General features: G+C 38.7%; 1 protein-coding gene across 1 annotated transcript in view; it reads right to left on the bottom strand.

The window, feature by feature from the left end:
• Positions 1-21,273, bottom strand: part of MME (membrane metallo-endopeptidase) — a 41,005-nt gene extending 19,732 nt beyond the window's left edge. The window contains exons 1-12 of the mRNA XM_010020227.1: positions 21,111-21,273; positions 19,681-19,716; positions 14,154-14,315; positions 12,710-12,790; positions 11,877-11,972; positions 11,653-11,771; positions 10,613-10,678; positions 7,461-7,595; positions 5,093-5,194; positions 2,288-2,424; positions 2,095-2,188; positions 325-453 (exon numbers count right to left, since the gene is read on the bottom strand). Of these exons, the coding sequence (XP_010018529.1) occupies positions 325-453; positions 2,095-2,188; positions 2,288-2,424; positions 5,093-5,194; positions 7,461-7,595; positions 10,613-10,678; positions 11,653-11,771; positions 11,877-11,972; positions 12,710-12,790; positions 14,154-14,315; positions 19,681-19,716; positions 21,111-21,270 (1,317 nt within the window). The 5' untranslated portion in view covers positions 21,271-21,273. The remainder of the gene's footprint in view (positions 1-324; positions 454-2,094; positions 2,189-2,287; positions 2,425-5,092; positions 5,195-7,460; positions 7,596-10,612; positions 10,679-11,652; positions 11,772-11,876; positions 11,973-12,709; positions 12,791-14,153; positions 14,316-19,680; positions 19,717-21,110) is intronic.
• Between the last annotated feature and the right edge of the window lie 2,700 nt (positions 21,274-23,973).

Raw genomic sequence — 23,973 nt, 5'->3', positions numbered from 1 at the left:
CTTGGGTGTGTGTACTGGCTTGTACACAGTCCAGCGCTAACATGCCAGTGATGCGTTAGGCTGCGGCTGGCTCAGAGAACAAGTGGAGCAGGAAGATGCTTTTCCCTCTCGAAGTGTGAACACGTAATCGTTGTACTTCATGTGTAATTTCATGCTGTGGTCATTTGCTTGGAAAGCAGGCCAGCTCAAGACAAGTAATGAAGGAGTGACTTGCTACATAAAAACCTTAATAAAACATGTAACTAAAGCTGCGTAAAGAACTGCATGGAAAGTGACAAGTGACGCTTAGATGGCACACAGACTTAAGTTTGCTAAAAGCTTTACCATGTGTTTACTGTCTCCAGCAAATGCTTCCTCTACATATAATCGTCCTACTGCATTCTCCATGTTGCCATTGACATAGTTTGCGCAACGACGCCAAACAGCAGTTTCTGATGTTGTGCCGTATAGTGCCTGCGAAACATCAACATTAAGTAAAACAGTGACATCTGGACGCACACCAGGTGAAGGAGAATGGGGACTGACTGGCAGATGTGTGTTTCAAAGGAGCCTAGTTGGCCCTAAATACATGCATTTAATTCACATTTGTGGCAGTTAGGTGGACTCCCTCTGTAATGGGAACATGTCACAAGCTGAGGAAACAAAGAGAATCATTAGCAATATTGTTTATCCTTTCAAAACAGGAAAGGTAGAGAGAAGAAAACTACTCAAAAAGCTAAGAATGAGGGAGGTTAAAGAGGAATACCCCAACACAAAGCTTTCACTGTTACAGGGAGCTGTAGTGCAGTTCTAGCTCTGTCAGGGCCTTTGTGCATATGCAGCAAATCCATTTCTGCAGTGGTAAGATTGTGTTTTCTACCCAACCAGTTGCTTTTGCCAGATCCTCCCACCTTTGGGAGCCTGCAAAGTAGAAGCTTGTTTACTCTATGTGATGCTGCTGCAAGGTATGCAAGGATTTTGTCATGCTAATACATAAATACATAATAAAGCTGAGTGGATAATATATGGTATGACACCTGAATGCAAGGAATATAGCAGTGTTGTTAGAGGGCAACACTGCAATCCCATTCTATGATGAAGCTTATATTGCATAATGAAGCAGCTACCCATGTCTTCAGAAGTACAGACCAATGACTTCTGGTGTTAAAAGCTGTGTAACTGCTACACCTTGACCTGAATTGCTAGGGAAATAATGTTTCTTTTCACCTTAATGCATTAAAGTCACATGAATGGTCTTTTGAAAAAGACCATTTTGTGTGTTACCAGTACAGCATAACACAGACATGTCTCCTATCTGTGATGTTGGAGCTTTTTCTAAGTCATTACTGACAAATAGCTGGATAGACTAGAAAATCTGTCTGTCCTTAATCTATTTTTTTCTTAGATACTCCCTGCACAGAAACAGGGTGCATCAGTAGGCATTTGCTTGTATAGCAAAAGCTTGTATAGGAAAAGTAAATACCCCTCTCGCCAGAACTTAAGGAAAAAACAGTAATAAACAATAGCAGTACTGAGCTTAATTAATATAATACCTAATTTAGAATGACTGTGCAATGTAGACTCTGGTAGGTCACTTTGTGCTGCTGGAGCTCATCTTAGTCAATCATAGTTAACTGGTGTTGGCATGACTTGGGTAGAGGGCTACTTGTGGCCATGGTAGAATGGCCCCAGATCAGGACTGCCCCTCACAGGAACCCCGAGCTAGACTCTTTTTAACTAACCCTAGTGTCATCAGAGGTACGTAAGAAAAAACAGAGTGGTGCTTTCTACAGCAACACAAACTTAACTGCTTATTAGTAAAAATAACTCACAATTAAAGTGCATTACTCCGGATTTGTACATGTACAGTGCTGGTGCCTGTGAAATTACACCCTCTGATCTCATGGGGCATAAATTCTCAACTACAACATCATAGAGAACATAGGGGTTTTTTGCTTTAAATAAATCTCCATCTAAAGATCTAAACACATCTAGCTTTTCTGTGCAAAATTCAAAATACATAAAGTTTTTTATATTACTGCTGCATTAAAAAAAGTATCTTTTGTGGTTCACAGAAGTCATCTTTGCAACTTAAAGTGAGATCGATTTCTGCACCTTACGAAAAGTATTCCTCGTGTCCTTGTAGTTACGGCTTAGGCTGTTGACAAGATCCATTACGAATCGCCAGATCATGTAATTTTGAAGGTCTCTGTTTAAAAAAACACCAGTAATAAGCTGGTAATGCTTTTGGGCTTTTTAAGCTTACTAGAAATAAAATGCAAATTACAGAAATACCTAACATACCTACCTGGGAGTGTATTTATTAAGAATAGACTTCAGCCTGATAAGGTATTCTGGATCATAGACAACGACATGTTCAGTGTTCTCAACGTTAATTTGTACAGTTGACATTATATCATTTATGAACTTTGACCAGTTGAATACCTGGAAAATCAATATGCATTATTACATGGTTAAATCATAAAAAAGCAGCATTTAGCTGTGGGGTTTTTTTCCAGTTTGTGTTTGCATAACACAAATGCTCTGCCTTTAGTTTTCCTAATAGCTTCACTACCTGAAAATGGAGTCATCATAATAATAGAGCTAGTTTATACCCTCTGTGCTCTCAAATGGTATTAAAAATAGGGTGCTAGCAGAAAGGGTTGAGACATTGCTTTTATTTCAAGCTAATTAATTAAAAATGTTATGACCCTTTCCTTATGGGCTGGAAAAGCAGAAATGGTATTTTAAGTAAAATTTTCAGTTGCCTTTTTGCTGTATTTGGCTAAGAACTTTTAAATCAAAGCATGACTAACAGCCCCATTCTCAGTACCTCTGTATCTATGGGACAGTATGATTCGTGGCAAACTTGACAATCCATTCTGAAGCATATGGTAAGGACTTGTCCTGAAGTATACTGAAGTCCATAAAAGGATTTATTTTAATAGGCTTTAAATCAAACACACTAAATCCACTCTATAATGAATGTTCCTCTGCATGCCGCAGTACTAGATATTGGAGAAGGAACTGATTCAGTAGTAGGTCAACCTGCAGCATGCTCTGACAGACAAATCCCAGACAAGGGTTAGGGTTCTTGTTAGTTTTCTGCCTCTCTGGTTCTAATCCCCCATTTTCTTTGTGCTGGTATTCACCTTTGCAAGGGACTCACATAACTTTCATGACCTATGAAAATTCTTTCCCGTTTCCACTCTGTAGTGTCCATCTAGTCTGACCAGAGCATTATTTGACTGTGTGGGCACTCTCTATCAGGAACTCTTACTCATTCACTGTTAAGAAAAACAGTTTCTCTTTGAGAAGTCTTTGGTTAGCAATACCATGTGCCTCCGACAGAAGATGGCTGAAAGGATGGACTGGAGAACACACACTCACGCTTGTTTTTCCTAGTCTGTATCTTTTGAGAGGAAAGTTTTATTGAAGGAGTCTACATTTTTCATCAGACAAACTGCTGTAGCTGAGGAGAGCGGATAAGCTTTCAGGACTAGAATCACTTGAGGTTTTGAAAGTGAGGCAGCAAACTTCAAGCTAATCTTAGGGATAATTGCTGTTCTATCCTTAGACCGTTACAACAGTGCTACCAACTTTCATCATGTGTCTTTTGAGCATTTTTGGATAAATTTAGAGCAGATGATTATTGCTGATCTGCAGCACTCCCCAGAAGCTAAAAATAAACAGGGCAATACTATTCTGTGACAAGAAAAGTTAGTTTCTGACATGACTGTAATGGTAACCGTTCAACTGAGACATGGGGAGAAGGTAAATTATGAAACTAATTAAGCTAGGCAGAAGTGAGCTGTCGTATAATTTAAACTTGAAGAATTTAAAGTCAATTAAACCAGCAGTGATTAGGAGATCACTGGTAGCAATAATAGTATTTCATAGTACCTTACTGTACTGAGGCCAGTACCTTACTGGCCTCAAAAGACTCAGTGATGTACTCCTGCCTGTCAGACCACAGTACTTCCGTGTGACACATTAGTTAACCTGTTTGCCAGTTGTGCAGGGGACTGAAGTAGAAACATAGAACCATGGAATGGTTTGGGTTGGGAGGGATCTTAAAGACCATATAGTTCTAACCCCCCTGACATGGGCAGGGACACCTTCCACTAGACCAGGTTGCGCAAAGCCCCGTCCTTGAACACTGCCAGGGATGGGGCAGCCACATCTTCTCTGGGCAACCTGTGCCAGTGCCTCACCACCCTCACGGGAAAAAACTTCCTTAGATCTAATCCAAATCTACCCTCTTTCAGTAAAGCATTCTCCCTTGTCCTATCACAAAAGTCATTGATGATAAAAACTATACCTGTCTAGTAAGATGTAATGTTACTGAAGAGGCACACATATGTTATTAAATCTTCGGCTGTTCTTCAGCTGGATTTTGTGGTGCCATGAATTAGAGGTTATACTGCACAACCAGCATGTGGCTCAGGGTAAGAGAAAAGGTGGAGCTGAAACTCTGCCTGGGGGGGAGCTACAGTGGGAGGAATGGGGAGGATTTTCCTGATTCATAGCCATGACTTCCTGGGTCCCTTTTAGCTTGCTTTGGGAAAACAGGACTTTTTTGTTCTGAATGTGCAGCTCTGGATAAACAGAGAAGGCCTGAATAGTCGCACTACAACTTACTTAGATCAATCAGTGACTAAAGTCTTAACTTTTATCCTGGGCCCTCTGGAGCTGCTGTGGTAATTGCAGGAAGGGAATTCATTTGTACTCTGCAAAGAATACTCTCCTGGTTTCCAGCAGGGGTTCTGTACGTGCAAGTTTTGCAAGAGTTACCATCCTGAATCCCTGAGGGTAAATCAAACTCATGATTTTTTTTTTCCTTTGTCCTTTTCCATCTTCTAATGTTGAAGCAAAGGGCAAAATCTGCCTTCAAGTTAGGAGAAACAGTAGGAACAGAAGCACAGTCTTTCACTTACAGTTTAATGTCATCAGATGTTTAGGTAAGACAGTGTACATGTGAGGGATCCTGTTAATTTCAAATATGTCTCAGCTCAAGAAAGGAATGTCTTCAAAAGAAAAAACTGTCAGGCTTTGCTGTTTAATCCATCAGTCAGAAATTAGAGGTTAAAATAACGGATTATCAATCACTCACCTTATGATCAATTTCCAAGGAGAAATTGTTTTGGAGTTGTGCCAAGGTCATTTTATTGTACAGCAGAAGTGGATCATTCCTGTCTTCAGACTTTGTTGTTGCCTATCAGAGATAATAATGAGAAAATTACTGAGTACATTGAATAAGTTCACATGAATTTTGGTAAGTGGAAGTAAAAAGAAAGAAAACAAGTATTTCTGGCTGAATACATTACTGTAAGTTTGCATTAACTGTAAAGTACCTTACATGTAAATATGGACAGCATTTTATAGATAAAATTATATAAAAGGACAGATTAAATGAACTAAATCTGTGACAGTACAATGCAGCTTTACTTTTTGGATTTATTTTGCATTAGAACATCAACAGCTCAGGCTGTGCAGGGACATTCATCGGAACATAGACCCATACCACTCAAAGCACTGAGCAGACACTGTTCCTAGTGGATACACTCAACACAAGAATGATATTCATGGGATGATGTGAAGTGCAAAATCTTGGGAGAAAGGAACAAAAGAGATGTATTTATTGAGAATAGGGAGACCAGTGTGCAGTGGTAGGAATGCAGTGTGAGTGTTCTCATCAGGATACAGGTGCTCTCTGATACGTTCTTTCTGGAACCACTCTCTAGAAAGGGAGTCATAACTCAAATAAGCTTTTTATTAGTCTGGGCAGTGTGGTTTTACACCAGCGTGTTAAAAATATGCATACGTTAACACCTTATGGCAAGACTGTATTAGGGCCATTTCTTACAGGCAGTAAAACTGCCTGACAACAGAGACCTGTGATTCTGATGCTGCTTTATGAGGCAAGTTTCACTGGCATCTCTACACAGCAAGTGTCACAGGGAGGGCTCTGGAACCAAGGTGCAGAGTAGACTGTGAGGAGACAAAACCAGAACCTAATATTAACTACTCCCTTGGTCTCTGAATACTGTCTTGGTTATCTTTAGGTTCTTTTCCTCAAGTACAAGTTGTGTCCCTTGCTAGGATGCTTCTGCAGGTGTCTGAAGTGCATTCTTGTATCCTTTTTTGTACCTTTATGATCATGCAGAAGTATCTTGTGACAGCATCAGCACTTGTGCCCCTCATATTCCACCCCCCTCTTAACCTCCACTGTTTTGATGGCAAAGAGAGAAAATGCAGGTACAGTAACAACTATGGGAGAAGAGTGATACTGTGATCCATGAGAGTAATTCATGGAAGAACCTCCATCACTACCACCTCAAGTACTCTTAAATGACTCAGGAGTGAGAACAGTAGATTATACCATTTAAACTGTTTTGAAAAATCAGTCATGCCAAGTCTGCTTTTATCTGTCTCCATCCTTTTCTAAAGAAACCTTTTTCTTCTGCCAGCTCTCTTCCAGTGACATTCAGGCTGGTGCTAAGTTTTTGATGAAAGAGGTTAAAACCTGAGAAAATAGCAGCTTACCCACTACCAACTGTACTCCATATTGAGACCAGCTGCTGCGGAGACATTTCAGTTGTGGTTTCCTTTCGTATACCCCTTTAAATCTTTCTCCAGTTAACTCCTTTTCTTGTAATAATTTTCCATCTCTGATCTAAGCCCAGAGGTGTGTTTCTCAGGAAAATGTGAAGAAAACCAAAATCAGGTGGTTTTAGCTTATACAAATGGGGGAGGAAGGTCTTCCTCTGCCAAACTTATGCCCTTACTGTAAGTGTAACTTGAAAAATAGCTGAAGCTAGAAAATTTGCATTTAGCATGTTTTGCAGTTATCCTTAGCTTCTGCTCCTTCTGAAACAATAATCATAAGCCACATTTTTGCTCATGAATGTTTGAATTTCCAGTTGTTTTTCTCCACACAAGTTCAAATTCCAGCTATTTCTCTAAGCCATACTTCCATGGAGAACAGTGTTTGATTAAAAATGCACTTGGAACAATCAGCATTGTGGAGCAGCTTGTGCAGGACAAACATTACTTTATGTTGCATGGCAGGCCAAGGGTTAGGAATCTTCTGGTCTCATAACCAAACAGCCCACGAGGAAAACAGGACAAAGGGAGAAGAAGCCTGAAGGCATCTCCCAAAACTCACTTTCTAAAACAGACTAAACAGAAGCCAAGTCTGTTTCTCTCTTGCTCTTTCTTTTCTTGAGGGGCTTCTGTGAACAGATTAGGATAAAACATTCTGCTGTTTGGAAAACAGCTAACTCAAATATTTTCCCTTGCTTTTAGAAGGCATGTCTGTCTTGTTATGCGTTCCTCTTAGGTGCTCCAGGCCCCATACATTTTTGGTCCCATAAAATAACATTAGCAAGTAACTGAACAACTCAGTTTACAGTGAGCTTTCTTAGGTACTGAGAAAAAAGTCAGTTCTTTAAAGGAAACTTTAAAAATGTTTTTCTTACATTGGCAATCTCTTTCTCCAGGTCCATAACTCTTTTCATTTGTTCAGAAATATCAGCCTCACTGAAAGAAATATTTCTTTCTTGTAGGACTAGTTTAGTTACAGAAATCATGAAATCAACATAGGCGGAACATGCCTGCAGGAAAAAATACAAGCATTTTAAAGACAAAACTCTTCAAAGTATAGCATACCTTGGTTATCTTTAAGATTTCATCTCCATTTTTATGAGCTACAATTCATCCCTTTCTTAAACAGTTTAATAGTAATTCATTCTGAAAAACTGTTCGATCACAAATAGAAATGAACTTCAAAAATTCCCTCATGGCAAATTGCTGCATAATTTGTAGCACTGTTCAAAGCTAAACACTCTCAACTACTGTACTATGTTTTCATTACTTAAAATGAGACATTTGTACGTCCATATTTAAACCATCACCCGTGTTTTTTCCAGCTCACTTTAATTACAACTTCCAAAAATACCACTTCCAAAGAACGATGTTCCCAGAAACATAAAACTGAGAGAAATTCTGATGGACTGTGTTGAATAAGCGTTGTGGGAAAATTACTCTCAGAAGCAGCGTACCTCCTCTGTTGCTTCTTGGGACACTTAGAAATCCTGTTGCTGTACCTAAATCTGGTATAGCTAGATACACTAGAGACAATATAGTATATGTTAAATTTAACATAAAAGAATTCACCAAGGATAAGAATGTAAATATGGAAGTATATTCTCTTAAATGCTATGCTGTAAAGTATCTACAGATCTCATTATATTTAATGGAACTTAATATCATTCTAATACGTCTTTGATAAGCCACACTCATTTTTATATCAAATACTGTTTTCAACATGCTTTTTAAATGCAAATAATAATACATATTAGATTAGCTATCTAATAATAAATCTATTTTATCCAAAATAGCATAATCTATTAAAAGTGCTATAACCTAGAAATAATAAGGTGTGCATGTCATCAACTTTATTAATAGAAATATTTTGGTAAGTTCAGCTTCTGAAACAGTAGGATGCACCCCTGTAATGCATGCTACATTGGTACAGCCATTCTGATAAGAACCTTCCTTGCCATCCATCTCCTGTTAGCCTCTCCTACCTGCTAGAAGTACCATGCTACAACAGGTTGTGTGCTGCAAAACTGAGCAGCTCATGAAAAGTACTGATAGCAGACTTCAAAAAGACATGAGGCTCACAGCATCTTGAAGGACTGAACTCTTGCTGCTATTTTTAATCAAGATTATTTTACCAGAAAGAGAAAAAACCACTGACAACTGCAAGTCATGAAAAAGAGTGCATTCCAAGTTTGTTAATATCATTTAAAAATATCCAAATACAATTTATAAAAATGCAATACAGACATTACTCCAAACCAGTAAGTCAACAGAGATCTTCAGGTACCAATTAGTGGACTTGATTTTTGGCCCGAAGTGCAGAACACTCTATGGTCAGGTAACAAAAAAACAACTCAGCTAATTTCAGATGGACTGCGCAAATACTCTGATATTTTAGTGGGAACTTACACATCAGCATAACTCCTGTATGAGAGGAGGAGAAAAATAAATCTTAAAAAAAGATCTTTAAAGCATCTTGTTCACAGATTCCACTTCTAGCTTTGTGGTGGGAAGTCCTGACAAAGCCAGAGTTTAAAGTGCAGGAGGCAGGTATCTTGTTTGCTACATACAGGTCAAAGAGTAGAGTGAGACAGCAGGAAACAGAGCCAAGAAAGGGGTGCTATCAGAGTGCAGGGATTGAGAGGGAGAGTGTCTCTTGTGTGAAATATGCATGCTTGTAAAAATATTATGAATCTGCCCTTCAGAGATAAATTTGGTTGTTTTTTTGTAAGATACTTCCTCCTCTACTTCCCAGCAGTGGAAGGTAGCATGATACTTTCAGGTAGGTCAGAGGTTAAAACGGGTTGACTTCTGCAGTGGATGTAATAAAAGGAAGGGAGCAAATTGTGATACATGAGCCAGCTCCTAGAGGCCATCACACATGATAATAATGTAACTGAAAAGTTAATATTGGTAATGATTGTCTTTACTAGTATATGATCTGTAATTAAATGTAATCAGTATTAGAGTATCAACTATTAGCATGTCAACAAAACACCTACAAACCAAAAGTGTTTTGTATGCTTTCTCATCACTTCTTCATTTTATTACACAGAAGAAAACTGGCTAATTAAATGTTACTGTGGTGGCAGTTTCAGCTACATGACTTCAGCAAATACATGTACTTCAGCTCTCAAGCACATCCAGGATTAGAAATGAGAGATACACAGTTGCTTTTTGTAGTGACAGAACAGGAGGTGATCCATAAGCGCTCATATTCTGTCTTAACACAAGGTACCTCTTGATTCAGCCATGAAGCCTGGCAGAAGCTAAATTGTTTCATGTTTATTTCCTTCCAAGAGGTCCTAAAAGAGGTTAAGGAGCTGTTCCTGTTCTGACTTGCATAATCTTACAGGAATTGCATGGAAAAACTACTACTTTTTGTCCACATATTTGTTTAGTGATTACAAGAGAATGGAAGAGAAGGCAGGATGACACAGGAAGGGAGACAGGTTGGGATGTCCGCCATGTGGTGATTGCTGGAGGAATGTGCAGTCTTCTCATCCAGTGCAGAGCCAACTAGTACATACCAGCAACTGGAGCCTAAGCAAAAACCCCTTTGCTTCTAATGCTGCTAGGAAAATTAAACTAGGTCACTAATATGTATGGCATATTATTGTCACTAACATTTATAGCATAATATTATAACACCTCAACTTCAGGACACTTGTTACACTCCCTCCCATTCTTAGCTAACTTATTTTTACTTACCCTTAATCTCATTTCTCTACATCCTTTTCATTTACCTTTTGGCTCTCTTTATGCATACTTACCTATGTTAGAACTTCTTTCTCCACTCTGTCACAGATGCTGCAGATCAACCTTGTTTAAATGTTTGTCATTATTGCTTTGCAGTTCCAGTTTCCCCAGTTCTCCCAGTGATGTCTCCCAGGGGTAGCACTGGAGTCTCTTTGGGGAAGGACTGTTCCTGCCCTTTGTTTATCCCCACTCTTGAGGATATGTCTGCCTTAAAAATACAGCCAAAAACTTCCGAAATGGAGTCAACGATCTGTCAGCTTCATCTTACCTCTGTGTATGCACCAGTGCATTCATAATAGTCCCGAGAAGGCAGGCCAAGCCCAGGCTGGTCGATCTATAAATTGAAATGAAAATTAGAAAGTGCTTAAGGATAAAATGGTGTAGCATTGTACTGTTCTTCTGTCAGTTACAGGTCGATGGTACTTCTCTCTCATCCTGTTGCCCACCTTTAATTTTTTTCACTCTCCTTATGCGTTTTGTCTTTCTTTTTAGTGTTGAGGGGTTTTTTTTTCTGCTGTTGCTGAACAATGTCTCCTACACATAACCAGTGTGAAGTAGGGTATGTACAGAAGCCAAAACAGTCCACAGGCAAGCAAGGCAGTTACCATATCTTTGAAATTTGTTCATGTGAAGTAGTCAAGGATCCGTCTACCCATTGATAACAAAGATTAGACCTTTGCTCTTATAACTGTTGCTTCTCAGGAGTAGCTGGCAAGGATTCACCATACGTAATACTGTCTTCCTCTGGATTTCCCATTTTCAGAGATCATCATGCATTTACAGGCATACTCCTCATGCAAATGTCCTCAGCCACTTTTGTACCTGTGCCAGCTGACTGCAGGTCCAGTTAGTACTTCGGTATCTGAACACTTTGTGAAAACACAACCCCCAGTGTGGGCTTTCTGACATTGGAACCATAGCCTGGGTTTTCAGTGACAGAGCTTTCTGCCTGAAGTACTTAGTAAGGAAATCATGTTTATTTAATTGCTTGCATGCATATGCAAGTAGATCATGTCTGTCTTCTGTCCAGGGTACACACAAATTGTGTCTCTATGTCTATGTATGTCTCCGTTATTCTCATCTCACTGAGAATAAGTGTATGAGTGCACAGAATAGAGATATTAACTCTAAGAATGGACAGTGCACTGTGAAACTGATAATTGAAAGCTACACAGATTCAGAATTATCTACAACTTACTCTGGTAAAATTCAAATCACTAATGTTCTGATTAACTTCTATGTCTACACTTGTAGTTATTTTGCTGCACTTTTATGATCAAGAAGGCAGTGCTGCCCAGGGAGACTTACATGAATGATATGTGCTGTGGAATTTTTATCATCTGTGCCAACGAAAAAATTAATAAGGACCTTTTTTCCGTATTTGGAGTTCAGCTGTGCAATAGCCGTCTCAGCTGTCCAAGCAGTACCTAAGCAAATGAAAGGTACACTCAATCTCTATTTTTGATAAGCAATGAAAAGTGCAATCATTTACAAATTCTAACTGAAATGGAAGTAAACACACATCATCTTACCATAGGAAGATTCCCAGTTGGTTGTTGCTACAGGCCAGTCAGATACATCTGGCAATAAACTGATTAAAGGTGTTCCACCTCTGCTATCAATGGTAGCTTTCGGAGAAAATAAAATGAGTTACCATGATATTTTAAAACACACAGATGTTATACTATTATAATGATTTCAGAAAATTAAGCTGAGAAATATGTCTTCCCAATCACCACAATAGGAGTATGCTCTGATGTATGACTGAGCTTTAACATTTAACTTAAAACCCATTTCAGTCAAACAGTGTATGCAAATCCTTGCGACCATGACATTGAAGAACTATTGTATTTTTACTCTGCAGATAGCTTTAAATAATAGTTTTGAGAATTATTAATAACATTATAGAAACTATAAAAACATGAGATTTAGGAAGTACTGCTAACTGTTCTCTGCTCCTCATTCCAGTGGCAGCATCTATCTCAAATTCTTGAAATAAATGAGTTCCTTGTCTTTGTAGAAGCCCGGTATGCCAGTTCTTTTGCACCTCTTCCCTGATACTTTGTACGAAAGAAGCTAACTCACATTTTCTGAAAGGATTAGAGTTTAAATATCTGCAGCAAACTGGTAACTGAAGAGTAATGTAATCTCACCTAAAAGCTAGTAAACCAGGAGATACAATACTAGTTTTACTATGGACATTCTTATTCAACCCTATAAAATCAATACATTTTAGTTTTCAGGAAGAATTTCTAAAAAATTATGCACAGAAACTAGGAGACTATAGGTATAGCTGACTGTGAACATGGAATTCTTTGGATGGTATTTATGTACTCTATAAGCAGTAAATTCAGGAGACACTTACTTTCATTTATGCACGATCTGTACAGAGTTTTTGCCTTCTGCACTGCTGTTATATCATTGGTGCTTGGTGTGTCAAGGACATCTGAAACACAGACAGCAAATACATCTTAATATCTGATCCTTACTGGAAAGATTCTGAAGGAACCATAGTGGATACCATCCTGAGGACCAGAGGGTGGATGATAAGTACTCCATGTTCATCTCAAATTCCAGGGAAGCTGAGGGAAAAAAAGCTCTGGAGATTATATGCCTTGCAATTATATCAGTCTGTGTTAAAATGTTGAGCATAAAGGAGTCAGGTAGATACTTTGTGGATCACCCCTGGCAAAATACAAATGCTCTGACTTTTCAGGGACAGTTTTTAGGTGACAAAGCTGTTGTGTGAAGAGAATTGCTGTCAGGGCCCTAAGTGTACCAGCAGGCTCTAACTGCGCTGACCAGCCTGTAACCATCTTTTCCTGTAATTCTAATCTGCTCTTTTCGTTGCAGCCAGGAGTTTAGCTGTTTGCGTTCAAGGTCTGCTTTGGTGTGGTGCAGTTGTGTGACCATGGATCATACTTCTTTGAAAACAGCAAAACTGTAAGGAAGAGCCATAGGAAGCCTCATCTGGGTGCTCACCTGAGCCCCTTTTCTGTGAAGTCTTTATCCCTGCCTGCCTTGAGTCACGGTCAGGTCCCGGCTCACCCTGCCTTGTGGGCAGCCCACTTTTGCCACTACTTTACAATTACTCCAGTTATGACTTTACAACTGCTTTGCTCCACAGAAACTGAAGCCTGAGGAACAGTGTGGCATCCATAAACTGCAAACCTGACAAAACCAAAAGATAGGCAAAGTAGAAAAGGATATCCAGTCTGGAGAGAGTGGTTTGGAGGATGTTTCATGAGTATAAACTGACTTCTTTGACTCTGTTATTTTAGTCTGAAAAGGGGCGATACAGACAATTTGACACTATAACATTTTGTGGAAAAAGGAATATTTGTAAGTTTATGATGTGACAAGGTGAAAAACTGCTTGCCTGCTCTTTAGGATTTAGCTGATTGAATACAGATATGCAGGATGCAGGGCTGCCAGAGAGCAGCTCCAGCATTTCAGCTAACTTGGGCACACGCAGACCTCTTTCTTTTACACCTAGCTTGGCTGCTATTGTTAGTGCATGAGGGTAATGATAGGGATTTCAGTTGTTACGATATTCAGATGAGCACACAGAGTCCAGATACCAGAAAGGTCAGGTCTGGTCAACCCCGCTCTGGTGTCAGACATGACAGCATAACTTCCACAGCATTCCCCAAGCAAGCAGTTTGTGGTAGATTTGTCCTGAACCGAACACAAAGAAGATGAAATATTTGGTAGTATTTTAAGCTTTGCTAGACAACCACATCTTATTAGGATAATGTGTAAGCCAAACAAGAAACTTTATATAGTCCACAAACATACCCTCCACTGACCTTTTAAAACAACTTCTAGTTCGTCTCTTAAAATGTCAAAGTTACTATAACGGGAGCTGGTTTCTGGAATGACGTTCCTCTTAAGCCATCCTCCACAGGCATATTGGTAAAAATCATTACAAGGCTCTGCAGTCGTGTCCATGTTCTCAAGGATTCGGGCTGCTGTAATACGAGACAAATCAAGGCATAAAGGATTTTTAGAGAAAATAAATGAATACACTTTTTTTCTCCGAAGAGGGAAGTAATAAATATATTTAGTTTAGAATAGGCTCAAGCCTACTTGAGTGTTCTAGACCAAACAAAGTACTAGTCAGTAAACAATGAATTATTATTCCTTCACTGTGCGCAACTTATATACTTGTCTGTTGCCTGTGTTTACTGATGGATAAACTGCATAATGTTCCTACTCCCTGTGAGTGGTTGCTCAGTTTTATATAACATGTAAGATGTTTCATTTACTGACACTTCTTTGTACTGAAATGTGGCAAAAAGCGTAAGACATATCAGAGGTTAAGTATCCACTGTAATGGGATTTAATTAGTTAAGAATGATGTAGACTCAGCTAATCCAGTCTATTTCAATAAAATAATGACTTTGTTGTACTATTTAAGTTCTTCTCCAGAAAGTTTTCCTGTTAATGCTTCCCTGCATCTGCAGTGATATTTTAGACCTACTCCAAATTGATACTGCCTCTTGCTATCCCTGCTTGACCCTCTTAAAGTGCCTTTTCAAAGACTGATCGGAACATGGGATTTTCTAGTGAAATCTGATTCCTTGATGACAGTTTCCCAGCTGCTGTTCAGAAACCTTCTGTGCTTTTTCTTTTTGGTACTCCTCTTCCACCTAGACTGCCTTCACCACTAGTATGCTAGTACAAAGTCTCTCACAGAAAGGAGAGGTGCTAGGAGTCAAGTAAGAGCTAGCGATACCTCTGAATTTCCCAGGGTACTGAATATCCTTCCCATTTTTCAGACATTATATTTAGTAAATGGTGAGGCTTGTGATTTGAAGTGTTCATTACTCCCACATGGGTGAGTCAAATATTTATAGTTGTTTCTCCAGTACTTTCAATATTTTCCATGTCTGTCATGCTGGTGGAAATTAGAGGTGAATAGACAGTCTATAGTATTTGTGCTGACTTGCCTCACCTCCCCCCCTGCAGTTTTTCTTGTGATCTTCCACTGACTTAACGGTGTTATATTTTAGGCCTACATCTGATGATTTTACAGTGTTCCAGTGCTTGGAAGATGGAAAAAGCTATGAACACACATGCATTTTCAATTTTAGACTGCTTAAGTAGCATAAAAACCACTGCAGAAGTAGGTACAATGACCAGCACCCGATTCTTTTCCTTCTGAAGTCAATGCAAGGCTGACTTAAATTTGAAGGAACCAAAGTTGCAAAGTCTCTATTTGTCTGTTCCCCTAGTTTGTTCCAGAGGAAGGGAAATGTTTGGAGTGGTGCACTTTATTCCTGTCTTAGTTCCATCTATTCGCTGTAAAAGAGGAAGATAACTGCTGATTATTACTAACATCTTCTGTTTTGAGGGTGGGTATCTTTATATATCTCTCTGCTAGGCTAGAGCAGCATCTGAAGGGTGACACTATCCCTTGGATTATCCTGGCATGTGTTAGTCTGGCAACAAAAGACTTCAATAGCCAGGACTGGGCACCACAGCTGGCTCATTGAGAGCAGCGTGTCAGCTCTGCCAAAAGTGACGGTAGGATAGAGAAATCTTCTGACACCAAGCAGATTGGCTCTTATCCACTGTCTTGTCACTTTTGCAAAAAAAACAAACAAGCCCAACCAAAACCAAAACAAAACCCAGGAGAAGTTCACATCTTGTGTAAATTTGAGAAATTATCAGCCTATGTAATATCAAACCTTGCTTTAACTGTGGAATTAGGTTGCTCTATCTGTAGTCAGCATCTGTTTAATCTTCCTTGCCTACTACTGCTACACAAAAATAATTGTCTATCATAACTTTTCTGCTTTCAGGTCCAGGCTAACCAACTTTTATCAAAACTTGATGTTTAAATACTGCAAACATAACAGAAAGAACACAGACATGGAAACTGTAGTCTTTCACTTAGGACTTCATCCAAAATATACGTATAAAGTGTTCTCCTGAAGGATATTCTCTTCAAGAGTGTAATTTCCTCATCTGAACGCCAAGATAACCATTCATTATTTGGCTGATACCATGGATATATTTAAATCAATGGAATATGATTTTGTTGTCCACAAAAGCCCAGAAACACAACTGCCATGAAGCGTCTCTTCAAAGTCAGTGGGACTAATTAGGCTGGGCAGAATCCTAAACATGCTGTAAATTAATTTATAAGTTAATACTTATGCCCAAAGATTTATGGTAAGTTCATGGCTGTATGCACTGAGACATTTTTGCTCTGGAAATAGTAACTGTGAGACTGATGAATATTTTGTTATTTTCATTCTAATACAGATTAATACATATACAAATACAGAAAACACATGGTACACTTTCCATTAGTCCTCAGTATTGCTTTGATGAACCAGTGTCTGGGTTTGTTTCTCTTCTCACTTGTTTATACCATTTCCTAACTGTCACTGAAGAATGCAGAGCCTTACCTTAATTACTTTTAATAATTAATTTTATTGTACTACTCCTGATTGCCAGTAGTTGCTGTAATAGCTTACTAATAAAGTAATATAAGCTGACAGAACAACCAGTGATTGGGGGAGGATATGGGAGAAACACAATATGCTTACCTAGGTGAAACTGATGTGAGAGAGAATAAAATTCCCTATTCTCATCAATCTGTGATGTCTGAGCTCAGGAAAATTAGCTGAGAGTATGTCAGCTTATTCAGAAAACATGTGTACAAATTACATGGTACCTTCACATGCTGCACTGCAGTGTATTCCACAAACCCTGATAACATTATCACACAGTTACTGATGTTTTACCCTGTGTATAACCAGTTGAATTTTCATTACATTTTTTCTTCTGGTCATTTATTCGAAGCTGTTCTATTAAATGTCCTATAAATTATGTCAGTATCTTCAATTTATTCTTTTACAGTGGCTTGTACCTCTGTCAAAGTTTTGAAATTCATGGCAAAAAACTGGCACAGTACTGGTCAGCTCTGGTGTAAGGCATTACCATTTCTCTCAATGTCTATTCCTAATTATATTTCTTGAAAGACCACAGTAAATTTTCTAGAGTTAATACTTCTGGCTTTCTATCTGCATCTATCTGTCTAACTTTTCCCGTATGTTATCCTACATGGTGTGCAAGAAGCTGCCAAATTAAAGTTTGAACTGTTACAAAATCCTGATTTGAAGTAATGTTAAACCTGTAGATTAATCACAGTAAGATTATTATTAACATTAATACAGTTTATTTGTCTGGTTTAAGCACTTTACGTTGCACTTTAAATATTAATTTATTTTGTTGCTATTTTATATAATTCTGACCAACTCTTTAAGCTATTTTTGATGCTCTTGGAGCACTGAAGGCCTGAGCAGAAGCCAGCTAACCATTCTGGGCTTCTCATTTACAGGGTTCTGCTTCTGGAGCTGAGAACTTGCTCAGTCTAGAGACCACCTAATCGAACAAGTCTTCTAGGTGTTTACATCCCTACCAACCTCTTTTCGTAATCTGACTGTATTTTATTTAATGGATATGTAAGTGTGGAAGAGGCCAAACACTTCTATAGTGATTTCTGCCTTAAATCCATTACACCACAGTGGGACATGGAAATCCTGGCTCAGTTAATCTGTAACAATTTTAAATTTGAATTGGTCACTCTCAACTTTGCTTAAAGCTATCCATTCTGAATCATTTACAAACAGATGCAATATTTGGAACTGACAGTTCTGTAATGGCTAGCCCATCCAAACTTCACATGGGGGCTCCTTGACCTGCTTTCTGCATGGTGAGGTTTCAGTGCGACAACAGTCCCATAGACCACACAGATTGTTAGCTGTGTCTGGTAATTGACCCTTGCTAGGCAGAAACACACTGATGCTACGCTTCATAATATGGTCAGGAGTAAGTGTTCCACTTTGACATCATTGCTTTTGCATCTGTTTAGATCTTACCTGAACTATAGCACCACAGCTAAAACTTAATTACAAAGATTATAATTTTATCAGATACACTGACTACCTCCCAGGACTCTTACAGGATGGTATGGAAATACCAAGTATTAACACCTGGTAAAATACAAAAGCTACCTTTTGCCCAGTTGTAGATTTTATGTGTTCCAGGCTGGAGTATGCAGTTCTTGCACACATGATAGTATTTACTCACAAGAGTAGTCCCCCTGTCTGCAGTAGATCAGTTGTTGTGTCCTGTGTAGGGACAGCAGAATGTGGATTACAGAAAAGCTCTATGATGTCAATGAGCTCATTTTCCTGCCGGTAGAAAACACTTCCATAGGACACAGTGATAGTATTACCCTGGCATTTTACATGTTTTGAGGCTGAATTCTCACCATTTTTAAGGACTTAATTCTTTCAGTGCTTGAACTAGACAATGTGTAGAATAAAAAGCAGATGATAGTGAGTAAATGAGATAAATGTGTGAATAAAATAAAGCTGTACTTAATGAAAAAGGAAAAGAGATTATCACATTAGAACCACATTGTATATTTCTCTTTTGGGGATGTTTCAGTCTGTCTACCCTTTTTTCTCATTTTATATTTCATTATTATCTCTGTTGAATTGAGGCACTTCATAGTTTTTAAAAATGCCCCTTCTACACGCTGTTACACAACGTTGTAAGCCTGACATTTTTCCCCTTCAATGTCCTTACTGTAATCCTTTCACAATTTTACTTCTGTATTGAGAATCTAACATTCAGTAAGAATGTTTATTTATTCCCTTAAATATTTGCATGCTGTTAAATCTTTTAATGGAAGCGTAAAAAACTATTCTGCTTAATTCACTGAGCCACTTCTTGCTGGATCTTCAGTTTACATTATGCCTCCTTTCTCCAAAGCTTCTACTGCTTGTCCTTTTTTCTACTGCTTTTCATCATTACAAAGTCAGGCTGAAAATTAGCATCTTCAGAGATTAAAAGAAATCAAGTAGATAAATAATTTGATCATTTTGCAAACCACAGCATGAGCTTTCATGCTGGCAGGAAAGCATGTTGGAAGGATACCTAAAAGACAGTAACAGAGATAAGTAAATCTTGTAAGATACTCAGACTGTGCTAGAACATACAGTTACTGAGATAATGGACCACCTTGAAATTTCACCAGTGGGTGACTCCAGCAGGACTGAGGTGTGCGGCAACCACCCTACCTACTCTGGCTACTCTAAAACGGGGCCTAAAATGAGTACTCCCGCAGAAGGAAGTGAACCAGTAAAATGACCTTTCTATGCTGTTTTTGGCATGTCTGGAATCTAAATGGGGCCTACTAATCAAAGCTTTTTTGAAGCCTCCCATGAGGTGGTGTGTACCTCAGAGTCCTCAGAACTGTACTTAAATTACGTACACTTTTGCTTGCAAGCACACAAACGTTTTCATCCTTACCTGACTTTATACAGTCTGATGTCTTGCAGACCCCATCTAAAAGAGAATACAATCATATTCTTAACTTTTACTGAATGTCAGCATATTCTGTAAATACTGTATTCATTGACAGTCACTTTGGAATTGCATTTAATTGCAGGGTACGGTTAAGATAAAGATGAATAAACACCTTACACTTAGTAAGTGAATATTTATAGAATAGGCTCTAATCTTCATCCCTTTAGGGTCATTCAGCGCTAGACACTCACAATGCGGAATTTTTGTAGTCATCAGAGGAAAATGTCCTATTGATCAAGTAGAGGTGGGCAAAATACTGTTTTTATAACGAAGAATAAATTTAGAGAAAAATAGCACATGGACTGAAGACAGCTGCAAAGTCAGTTTGAATTTAGCAATACCTTACAATGACAAGAATATTCCAGAGGAAATATATGAAAATTCTGATACATTCACTCTGAAGTCTTTTAAACAAAATACAAGGTTTAGGAAATGAAAATATTTCCTTTTGAGACTTCAGAAGTAAAACTTCTTTTATTTTTCATTTCAGAATGGTATTTTCCATTCCATAATTGAACTAAACTGTAATAAAACAAAATTATTAAGTACTTTAAATTGAAACAAAGCATTTAATTTCTAATCTAAGGAAACATTCTAGTTTGACCCCAAATGGAAATTTTAGCTTCTCTGTATTATCTTTACCAAAAAATTATCAGGGGATTTACCCCTGAATGGAATTACTTTTTAATATTTTTGCTGTTGAATCACAAAACTTCTTAGTATGGCTACACTCACTGAGTGTCCTTCCTGCAGTAGCCTGTAAAAGGAAAAAATAGGATTTTCATACATATACAGGAGGACACACTGCAGTTTGGTTTTCTTCAGTGGTGGTGTACTTTGTAGAGCTTTTTGCTTACTGAATTACAAACAGAAGTATTGCTGAGTCAGAACAAGCAGAATTTTTGTGTTCATCAGAACTGTTTGTGAACAAATGAATTTAAAGAGTCCCTGTTGGAAAGAAGCAGTTTTGTGTAAGTGTCCAGCAATATTAAGTGTGGATGCAACTTCACATTTCAGATACTTGTGTCATGCTGTCTACTGACATACATACGAAATACGGTTATGATGTAACAGCTATTAATCATCTAATTTATATACTGGGTAAGATACGATTTTCTATTATCTGGCAAAAAATGCTGAGCTGACCTGGTTGGTTTTTTTTTGTCTGAATGGTTTACGTACCACAGCTACATATACACCACACAACACAGTCTTTTCTAATATAGCATTTTAAAATAGTGCAACTTCAGGGGTTTTTTTACTATATACTAACAACAGGGTTCTATTTATTAATTATTTTTTTTGGTCATTTCTCAAGATATTTTTATTCTCTTACCTATTCATACATTCAAAGAGAGTTTATGTGTACTCACCATCATATGTTGCATACAGAACTATCATTGTGATCGCTACAATAGCTAGCAGAATCACTACAACAGTTAGCCCTATTTCCAGGCCACTCCATCGCAGTTTCTTCTTTGGTTTTGGAGTATTCATTTCAGTTATATCCATCTGGCTTTCTGACTTGCCCATAACCCAGCGTCTGAAAAGGAAAAGGGAAATGTCACTGGGGGACTTACACAGAGTTGTAGGTCTTGAAACTGGCTCCTCAACTGCACAGTAACAAAGATGTTTTCTAGGTGAGTTTTCAAATTATGTGTAACACTACTAGAATGTCAGTCATGAAATTAAAAGTTCTCTCCTCCTCTTACGTACATGCACACACAAGCACATGCCATGTGCTGCTTGTCACTTAAAGAAAACAGAAAAGTGGTCTTCCTTTGCATGAAGAGGCCACCAAATAGAAAAGGAAGGCAAGCAACCCAAAGTCTATTTTTCAAACTCACCTGTGTGGTTCAGTCTTGTATGATGGTACAGGAGTTCACAAGCAAGCAGAAAGCAAGTCTCCCTGCTTGAATAAAAATTAACTTAATCTGCCAATTACTTATCTAATGCCAAAGGTCAAAATATGCCATTGTGCTTAGCTGTCATTCCTTAAAACATTATGCAAGCAATTCTTGACTACAGCTCTGCAGCTGTCTCTAAAAACAGTAAAGAAAAAAAAGAGGCTCTGCTGGGAGCTTGTCAGATTCACACAGAAGACAGTGAGTCTTCACAGTAATTTTTAAAGAAGCATGACCAAGCCTCTCTTTTGAGCTTAGAACACTGTAAATTAGGAGTAGCTACAACACATACACGCAGAACTGGCAGGAGTGTGAATGCACTCACACTCACTCCTGGAATGCGTATGCCATAGATTTTGGGATTGTATTTCTGACACTCTTTAGAGGTAACTCATCCACCATTTGCAGTACTGTTGTCCTACAGTTCTGTGTTCTTTCTTCAGCTGCTTCCACTCTCAGGGTCAGACCTTCCCCTGCTGACAGAGATTCAAATCCCTGTACATACAGCAATGTATTTTTCAGTATTTCACAATGAAAACTCAACAGTTTGTATTCACAGCATTTCCTAGGGATCTTTACATCCACAGATAAGAATACATACCCTTTCCATTCCATGGGGAAGAATGGTCCACTGGGATAAATAATGGCAACACCTACATTCACCAGACACCCCACAAGAAGGTCAACCAGCAGTGCAGGTCGGTATTCGTGTCCTCTTGCACTCATGACACCCTTCCTTCTCCACTTCGTAAGTCGCCGTAACAGCAGTAAGGGAAAGCTGCTCAGCTTCTGCATCCATTCAAGTCTAAGACTTGAACTTGATTATTTTGAACTGGTTTTAACTGTATGGTTGGTTTGTGTTTGTCTCTTCAAGCTGCTACAATCTTTCAATTTCAGTCTTTGATTTTCCTCTGGACCTTCTATTTCTGTCCAATTTGTGTTCCCTAGTTTCCAATAATCTCTTCTTCTCTTTGATGTCCACCTCACCTAGAATGCCAGCTCCTCCACTGCAAAAACCTGCTGCTACAGTGTGTATGTTTAGTAATAAAATAAAACTGTCAAGTAACTTGGTATTATGGACCTAAGTAAACAGATTCTGTGTTCCATGTATTTACACAACACCTGTCTCAGTGGATGCTTGGACACTACCATCACATGGATGCTATTTCTCTAAATGAATAAGAGAACATTTGATTTCAGTGTGTCTCATGTCCCTTTTGTCACCACTCCCTGGGCATCACAATGCAGGAAGTGACTGGCAGTGCCAGAATCACAGGTCTCGTATGGAGCAGGAGGCTGTAATCCCACAAGGTCTGCCCAGCCTCTGCCTTTCTAACCCCACAAGGACCATTACAGCTGCTTTCATGTGCTTCCTGAGCTGCTCTTTGTCTCAGAAGAACAGGGTTTTGGTCAAATGAGCAAGTGGTTTTTAAGACACTGGACTGAAATCTCACACAACCATGTAAAAGAAAGCCATGCAGAGAAATTCACCTTCTTTTAACTGTGAGCTATGAATTCACAGATAATAATAAAGCAAATTAACCATTACACTCTTCTCACTTCCAGTCTTACTAAGCAGAAGGTGTTAGTTATATGGACTAAACACTGACCAGGGCCCAGAACTGCCTGAATACTTGGAGCCTAACTTAAGAAATGATGCTGATCTTCGGATTCTGTCAGTGTCTTCAGAGCACGGAAACCACGGTTCTTAGAGCAGCCAGAAACACCGTACCTTTCATGTGCAAATACGTTCCTTACAGTCAGCTAAATTTTTCCAAGTGAGCTAATCTTTCTGTTCCCCCAGGAGTTTTCCTTATGTTTAAAGGCATCCCACTGACTAATTTTTACTTCTAGTTATTTAGAGGACTTATCCCATCTGCATTAATGAACACCAGGTACAAGACTCTTCATGTGCTAATCAGAAGCATAGCAAAAGTGTAAGAATAATACTTGTAAGAATAATACTTATAAGAATATGTATAAGAATAATGCTAAGGGATATACACCTAGGTATATATTCCCTACATTTCTGTTAGCGCTTCGGTGATCCTCTCTACTCTCCCTACCAAGCTTAGGTACAACAGACAGACGAAATTCCTTTGACTGTTCCCGGTTTCGGTAGCAGAGGGATTGAATGTATTAGCTTTTCTTTTCAGGATGTATGTTTTGAAAATTGAGTTGCACCTTCCTTGGTTCTCCGTGTAGTCTCTTACAGAAAACCTAGCATGTCCCGAGAATATTTTCGGGGTTGTTTTGAGAACTTGCGTAGCGTGTGGTAGGAGAATGAGCTACTCCCAGGCGCGGTAGTCGCGGGGCACAGCCGCAGGGACAA

This window comes from Nestor notabilis, unplaced genomic scaffold (genome assembly GCF_000696875.1).
Source record: "Nestor notabilis isolate BGI_N333 unplaced genomic scaffold, ASM69687v1 scaffold31708, whole genome shotgun sequence".
Lineage (NCBI taxonomy): Eukaryota > Metazoa > Chordata > Aves > Psittaciformes > Psittacidae > Nestor > Nestor notabilis.
Note: the sequence above shows the minus strand (reverse complement) of the source record. Positions and strands in the feature narration are given on the sequence as shown.